This window comes from Apaloderma vittatum, unplaced genomic scaffold (genome assembly GCF_000703405.1).
Source record: "Apaloderma vittatum isolate BGI_N311 unplaced genomic scaffold, ASM70340v1 scaffold22111, whole genome shotgun sequence".
NCBI classification, from domain to species: Eukaryota; Metazoa; Chordata; class Aves; order Trogoniformes; family Trogonidae; genus Apaloderma; species Apaloderma vittatum.
In genome coordinates this window covers 2,967-10,785 of record NW_009699910.1, presented here as the reverse complement: position 1 = coordinate 10,785, position 7,819 = coordinate 2,967, and the positions used below count along the sequence as shown (strand labels likewise).

At 50.9% G+C, this 7,819-nt stretch overlaps 1 protein-coding gene across 1 annotated transcript in view; it reads left to right on the top strand.

Annotated features, from left to right (window-relative positions):
• The window catches only part of NUGGC (nuclear GTPase, germinal center associated), a gene marked incomplete at its 5' end in the record, with an annotated part of 7,995 nt that extends 1,283 nt beyond the window's left edge, over positions 1-6,712 (top strand). Inside the window, 12 exons of the mRNA XM_009878586.1 lie at positions 306-401; positions 514-628; positions 1,184-1,406; positions 1,740-1,943; positions 2,297-2,524; positions 2,872-3,047; positions 3,271-3,289; positions 3,545-3,625; positions 4,267-4,372; positions 5,381-5,514; positions 5,929-6,090; positions 6,551-6,712. Coding sequence (XP_009876888.1) covers positions 306-401; positions 514-628; positions 1,184-1,406; positions 1,740-1,943; positions 2,297-2,524; positions 2,872-3,047; positions 3,271-3,289; positions 3,545-3,625; positions 4,267-4,372; positions 5,381-5,514; positions 5,929-6,090; positions 6,551-6,712 — 1,706 coding nt within the window. The remainder of the gene's footprint in view (positions 1-305; positions 402-513; positions 629-1,183; positions 1,407-1,739; positions 1,944-2,296; positions 2,525-2,871; positions 3,048-3,270; positions 3,290-3,544; positions 3,626-4,266; positions 4,373-5,380; positions 5,515-5,928; positions 6,091-6,550) is intronic.
• Positions 6,713-7,819: the final 1,107 nt, after the last annotated feature.

The following is a 7,819-nucleotide window of genomic DNA, read 5'->3' as shown; positions in this document are numbered from 1 at the left end:
GTCCTCCAACCCCGCAAACATCTGAGGCAGGGAGCCCTGTCCTGCCACCCCCTGCGAGGTGACCTGATGGAGAGGAGACCCCAGGAGTCACTCTGAGCATCTCCAGGGATGTCACCTCCTGCAGCAGCCCCAGCCCAGGACCCTCCTGCCCCGCTGCTGAGGGACGGGGTCTGTGCCCTGGGTGAGGGTGGGTGTTGCTGCTACTGCTCCATCTGCGGGGGCAACCAGCAGCAAAGCTGAGCCCGTGTCACAGAGAGAGCTGATGACCCGATGCCCTAATGGGAAAACTCCTTTCACCTCCAAAGGTGGCAGCACAGATTTACCAGCTACGACTTGCGTGAAGAAAGGGCGCAAGAGCGGCCAAAACGCTGCAGGTGGGATGGAAGAGGGTCTGAATGACTGTGAGTATGGAAAAGCCACAGTGCCTGCTGGAGATGCTCAGCTTGGGAGATGCCTCCCTGAGAGAGGGGCTGCAGCCCCAGCTCTGACCCTCTGACTGTGCCCTCCCTCCAGATAAGGATGTGCAAAATAAGCTAAAGGACATTCTGGATAAGTCTGTGATTAAGCTGTTGGAATCCCTCTCGAAAAGCAACCTGCCTGAGAGAAGAAATGCGATCGAATATCTCAAGTGAGTTGTCGGATGTGTTGGTGCCCAAAGGGCGTCTTTCCCTTCAATTGCAGAAACGGTTGATGGAGATTTTTTGCCACGCAGGGAGGCTTCGCAGCAATTTCAAGGAAGGTTTACTCCTTCTGTCACTGGATGCAGCACTCCTTGGCAGCCCAGGGGGCAACCACAGCCATTGGGGCATCCCTGGACATCCAGATCCAATGGTCCTCTCTACCCTGAGCCCAAGGAGATATTTCTCAGGCCATGGGGACAGGTTGTCCTGGCTCTGCAGAGCTCCCTGGAAATGCTCTCCAGGAGCAGGAGACACCATCTCCTGGTGGGATTTGCTGCCCAATAGATGGTGACAACTCATCCAGTGCTGGGATGAGGCTGAAGCTGATGTGGTGTCCACTGGGAATCTGTCCTTGAACTGGACACTGGGGATGTTCAGGATCCCACAGTTTCGCCTTCCAAGTCTCTTTAATATGGGACAGAGTTTTATTCCACCCTTTTGAAACGCATAAACCTACCCCCATCAGTAAAACTGTCCTTTCCCCCCTCTCTCTCCATCCTCAGGAACCGCCTCTCAGGCATGAAGCCAGACGTTGTGGTGGATCCCATTTACATCGGTGTCTTTGGCAGCACCGGCGCAGGGAAAAGCACGCTGCTGAATGCCATCATGGACAAAAACTTCTTCTTGCCGGTGTCTGGGAGCAAAGCCTGCACGTCCTGCGTGGTGCAGGTCGGCACAGGCCTCAGCAGACAGTACGAGGCAAAAATTCACCTTCTCACAGATGAGGCAAGGCTCATATTCCTATTTTTGCCCTTACGGGGAATTATCTGACTTCTCCGGAGGGAACTGCATCCTTCTGGGAGGAAAGTGGGATGGGGGCAGGATGCACCCTGAGAGCCAAAGCGTCCCCAGAGGAGTGCTGGGCGCTGCCGCTGGTTCCCACTGGTTTAGGTGTGCGAGGTGGGAAGAAGCAATGCAACTTCTTCTTTGCCCTCCTGTCCCGGAGGCTCGAGACCCCTCAGCTGTGGCTGTCTGCTGGTTGTCCCAGGACAACCTTCCCCTCCCTCCTCCAGGCACCCAGGCCATCACCTCTTCTGTGCCTCTGCTCTGCCTTGACAGGAGTGGAAGGAGGAGCTGAAGGGTCTGGTGGCACTTGCCGAACCAGATGAGGATGATGATGACTACGAAAGAAATGAGGCTGTTTTGAAGATCTCTACTATCTATGGGGAAGAAGCGGAAAGAAAGAGTTATGAAGACCTGTGCAGCATGAAACCCATCGTCTCTATTCCCAGTTCCAGATGTGTCACCATCAAGGCAACAACTGTGAGGAGCCCGTGTATTTCCTGGCCAACGTGACCACTCCTTTTGTGTCCTTGCCAACATAGCCAAGGATCTTAACCCCTTTGCTTGTGCCTCAGCCCCGGGAAGTGAGGACAGTCTTTGCAGCTGGTGCATCTCATTGGGTTCATCATGTTGGGAAGAGTGTGGGCTTCTTGGCTTGTCCCAACAGTGGTGACACTGGGAAATCGTTTCTCCTCTCCATCCCACAGTGTCCATTCCTAGGCCATGGGGTTTTGAGGGCTCCCAACCAGCCGTGACAGGTCATCATGGTTTTCTGTGTCTCTGAGGTTCTTCACTAAGGAGGAATATTTCTTTATTCATCCACTGTGTCTCAGGGAGAAGACCTTTCCGACAAAATGAACCCATATATCCGGATTCAGAGCATCTGTAGTGATGCAAACGAAGGAACAAGTGAAGAAGACAGAAACACACAGCTGTGGCCTCTAGTAAAAAATGTGGAAGTGACTGTCCCAAAGATGAAAGTGGTCCCGGAAGGTGTTGTCTTCATGGATATTCCAGGGACGGGTGATGTCAGCAGCAAAAGGGATGCGATGTGGAAAGAGGTGAGTGGGACGGCTCTGCCGTGGGGAGTATGGGGTTGATGCAAAGACCCTGGCACAGGTTGCCCAGAGAAGTTGCGGAAGCCCCTTCCCTGAAAGTGTTCAAGGTCAGGTTGGACGGGGCTTGGAGCAATGTGGTCTGGTGGAAGGTGTCCCTGCCCACGGGATGGAATGAGGTGATATTTAATGTCTCTTCCAACTCAAACCATTCTGTGAGTCTATGACTGTACGTCCTCTTTCTCCAGCCAGAGCTGCTGGGAATTAAAGGTGCTCAGCATCTCTGGCATTTATTTTTCAGTGACGATTGATATCTTCTCTTTCTGGAGCTTCTTCTCCTCTTCCCATTGCAGAACATCAACAAATGCTCTGTCATTTGGGTGGTCACCTCCATCGAACGTATTCAGGGACAAAAAACCCATGAGATGATGCTGAAAGAGGCTGTGAAGGCTTTCCAGGGTGGGATGTGCAGGGACATCTCCTTGGTGGTCACAAAATCTGATCAGATGGATCTAAACGAATACAAGTGGTAATGAAGTCGAGGGTTCCAGGGGAGTGGGGTGCTGGGTGGGTGCTGCTGGCTCTGGCCTCACCTGGAGTGTGTTGGCGTGGTCCTTGTCCCTTGTCCCTTGTCCCTTGTCCCTTGTCCCTTCTCCCTTGTCCCTTCTCCCTTCTCGTTACCGGATCAGAGGACTGTTGCCTGATAAAATCATTTGTATGTGTAATTTCTGGTTTGTTTTTTATCTTTTCAGGGAAAGAAAGAAAGGCGATGTGAGTATTTTTCAGATTTTGGTCTCTTCCTCCCTTTCAGGTCGTCTAAGAAAAGTGGAGAATTTTGCACAGGCTATCACGTGACTTGAACAGAACTGCCTGAGTTAGCGCAGACACCAGAAAGTCTGTGCAGATCTTTGCCTTGTATTAGGGTGGATCTGTACTGGGCATTTCTTCTGGTCTGAAAAACCTAGGAATCCACTTAAGGTTGTCAGGAAATGTCAGTAATAATTCCTGTTGTTCTTCCCAATGCAGATAAATAAACATGACGCCATCCTAGAAAGGAATGAGATGGTGAAGCAAGAGAAGGGAGTAATGATGAAGAAAAACCTAGAGGTAAATTAGTTTGGAGAACCTGGTCAGGGTTTGCCTCCATCATGGATCTGTGTCTGAGGGAGCGTCTGCATGGCAATATAATAGTATGTTAATGAATTCTTCATGAAGGCTGGTCATTATCGAGCAGAATCTGATTATTCTGAGCTCTCCCTTTTGTAGCTGGATCCAATTTATGTCCTTTGTCATGGCCAGCTTAATCCTCTGCAGTACATGCAAGAACTGTAGGATCTAATCTCGTGTTGGGGAAGACTCCTGATTCAGAATTGGCTTAATTAAAAAAAAAATAAGACCCCAGATCAGATCACTGTGCTGGAGAATTATATTCAAAAAGAAGAGGCGTTTGTGCATGGGGAAGTAGCGGAATCCTGCCCCAGCAAGGATGTGGAGCAACTTCACTGCAGAAGCGGGAAGAACCATGACCCCCTGATCATTTTTGTGTCCTCCCCTGGACCCACTTGAGCAGGTCCATGTCCTTTTTACATTTGGGGCCCCAGAACTGAAAAAAAGAAGAATCTGAGCTTTAGTAGAAAAGGAAAGAAGTGCTGGGAGAGATGGGTGAAGCTGAGGGGTTCGTCGTGTCCTCTGTGTGGATTTGGGGAGAAGAGGTTGAGTGAGCTCGGTCGGTGTTACGTGTTTTCCAGAAAAAGCTTCCAAGTGACTCAGAAGTCCTGCACAAGGATGATCTCGTGTACACGGTCAGTGCCTGGGAGTACTGGAATGGGGACACCCTCACCAAGGAAGAAACAGGTGACACCAGGGTTTTCTCCCTCTGTGCCGTGTCCGCTTGCTCACTTCATTGGAGGCATGAGTGCAGCTCCTGGGTTCAGCTAAATCCCTGTGAATTTCCTCTCCTCTTCCTTCTCCTTCCTCTCCCTTCAAATTAGTGAGTAAATCTTGTGCAGGGGCAAGAGATGGTCCCTCCAGACCTTGCACCCCCTCAGTGGTTCTTCAGAAGAGACAACATAGTGAGACCTTTTCGTTTCCCCAGTTTCAGGATTGTTCAGTGTGTCCAGGAGCATTCCAGGGTTTACATAAAAATATGTCACTGTGCCAAATAATAGCCCAGAACCAGAGAATGGTGTGGGCTGGAAGGTTGTCTCGTTCCACCTCCCACTAGAAGATGTTGCTCAAAGCCTTGTTCAACCTGGCCTTGAACACTTCCAGGGAGGAGGCTGCCACAGCTCTCCTGGGCAACCTGTGCCAGTGCCTCACCACCCTCACATTGAAGAATTTCTTCCTTACATCTACTCTAAATCTCCACATCTTTCAGTTTGAAACCATTACCCCTTGTGCTGAGCCAGACCAGGCAGCTGGTGTGGCAGCAGATGAGTCCATAAAGCCCTTGTGGAGATTCAGGATCTCCCATGAGCCATCTCAGGCCACCACTTTTTGGAAGGCTGATGTCCCAGATGTTCTGCAGGTACAATTTTCCTTTGGGTCTGTGAGAGGTGAGTTGCCCTCTCACACTGCTAACTCATAGCATTAGAGAACTGTTTAGTTTGGAAAAGACCTTGAAAATTATCGAGTCCAACCGTTAACCCAGCCCTGCCAGGGCCACCATTGGAACTCATGTCCCTGAGCACCACATCTACACACCTCTTCAGTCCTCCCAGGCATGGGAACTCCACCATTGCCCTGGACATCCTGTTCCAGAGCTTGACAGCCCTGTTGGGGAAGAAATTGCTCCCGACACCCAACCTAAACCTTTTTTCCTCATATCTGATTGAAAACTCAGCCTTGCTTGCACTGTTCTAGAAGTCCCAAAGCTGAGGGAATACATCCAGAAACTTTATGAAGCACAGAAGAGGAATGTGCTGATGGATAACGTGGAAGAGCTGTGGGTCATTTTCTCACTGATCCAGAGTATCCAGTCCCAGCAGGATGCACAGGTTTGTCCAGAACAGCTTCAGAGAATGCCACTCGATGTGATTGCTGGGCGGGTGGTTGTGGCTCCAGTCAGGCTTTTCTCCCTTGAGCAGAAACTTGTGTTGCGTGTTTCTAGCACGAGACACGTGCGAACCGCTGGCAAAAGATCTTGTGTTGGGCTGACAAATGCACCCAGGCAGGGCTGCCCTGAGCAGCCATGCTCGTCTTAGCTTGGCGGCATCTCCTACAGCTTCGTCAACTAGAACCACCCCAGGCTGTTCTCCGGTTCCTGGTGACACAGGGGCACCATTTTCTTGGAGATGTTTACGAGAGAGGTCCCCAGACCGGGGGAAGTGGTGGTGGAGCAGGGGCAGCACTGGTTGCACTGGTGCATCCAGCATGAGGTGTTCACTCATTGTTTTCTCCCTGTTGTCCAGCACCTGCCTGTGAAGAGAATTCTCTTGCAAGATTTCATAGAGAAGTTCATTTGCCTTGGTGAAGATATCGAGAAATATTTTGAAGAGCTTGAACAGCCACTCCATGAAGGTGTAGCTGAAGCAAAGAGGTTATGTAATGAAAGTATCAAGAAGATCCTGAAGGTGAGTATAAAGCAGTTTAATTGGAACCTTAGAATAATTTAGTTTGGAGAAGACTCTTGGGAGGTCTGCTGATGCTATGTGTTAGGAAATTTTGAAAATCCAGAGAATTTTGAAAATCTGCGAGGTGGGAGTTGTCCCTGGGCTGTTTCCCCTGAGAGTCTCCCCTGGGCTGGGTGGCATCGGTGTCCTAAACCCAGCCAGCTGAGTCTCCAGTCCTGGTTGGGTGGAGAGAGGGCTGGCACAGGAGATGGGGCACATCAGTACACCAGTGACCTTGGATGGGTTGCTAAGATCTGTCATGCAGGGCCATGGAGGGCACTGAAATGCTCTTGTCCCAGCAGTAGCTCCTCCATAGCCCCACTCGGCTGCTGCCTGAGGCTCAAGGTGCAGTAGTTGGATGGGAAAATGCCTCCCAGGGTGGAAGGTCTTCTCCTGCACTCCTCTGTTTCCCATTCTGCAGCAAGTCCGTGATAACCGGGGTTTTCACAAGACGCTGAAAGCTGTGTGCCTGAACAGTGGGGTGTACATGTCCAAGATTTTTGGCCGGATAGACATCAACCGCTCCCTGGCTCAGCCCATCTATGACAGCATTGACATGAGTTTTGGAAACATATTCAGGTGAGAGACCTCCTTCCCTATGCAAAGTCAAAGGGTGCAGAAAGGGGCCTCGAGGTGCCACAGCTCATCTTCTGCCCTGCGGCAGGATGGGGGGTCCGTCCTGTTTCTGATGGGCTTTGGTCCAACCTCCAGTCCTGAGGACCTCACAGCCTTCCTCGACAACCTACGGCATCATGAACCTGCTGGTCAGCTTTTCTCCAGGCATCATTTGCAGCTTTGGGGCATGACTCCGTGTGTGACCGCCACACTTTGCTTTCCCATTACCTCACAGAAAATTGCTTTGGCTTGTAGCCAAAGCCAAAGAGATTGACAGGAGTAGCCCAGTGTGGCCACTCCTGCTTGGTGTTTGCTCACAAATTGTCCATATTGAGGGGAGCACAACCAGAGAGGATGGAGTGAGGTGGCACGGAGGGAAGTTAGGAGGAGGATTAAGTGTGAAGGTGGGATGGACTGTGGTGCTCAGGCACAGGGCTTGGCCAGACAAGTGTGTTGAGTCGACCTTGCACTTGATCAGCACCTTCCTCCCCCTTTCTCTCTGCCTACGCAACCTGATCTCCTTGAAGATGTCATAGGCGTCATGTTCAGCACTTTCTCCTGCCATGCCCAGCGGCTTCTCGTGGTCTGTTCAGGTGGCCGAACTTCAGACCACAACCACCCAGCAGGATGTGAACCTCATCCCAAGCTCTGTGTCCTGGAGGACACCTGCTCACGTCGTTACTACAGGACTAAGAGAACTCGTATCAAAGGGTAGCATTTGTATCTTCAGGCTTTAGAAAGGGACAAGTGCTTGTGTGCAGCATTTTCTTCTTTTCAAAGGAAAATTAATACCGAAGTCCACATTCTCAGTCTGGACTGTCTAAAGGCAGTTTTCCCTTTCTAGGACCATGGAAACCGTGCTGCTCTGCTTGCTTTGTCCCACCCTGCATTCCTGTGGCTTCCCCTTGGCTCCCGGCCCCATCGGGGTGGGGAGATGGTGGATGATGCTGCACCTTTATCTTTTTTAACTCAATGAACTTATTACCCCAACAGGATCCAGATGGGTTCCAAGCTGAAAGTCTGCCTTGACACCTTCAAAGACAACATGAAGGAGAAACTACGGGAAGCCCTGGAG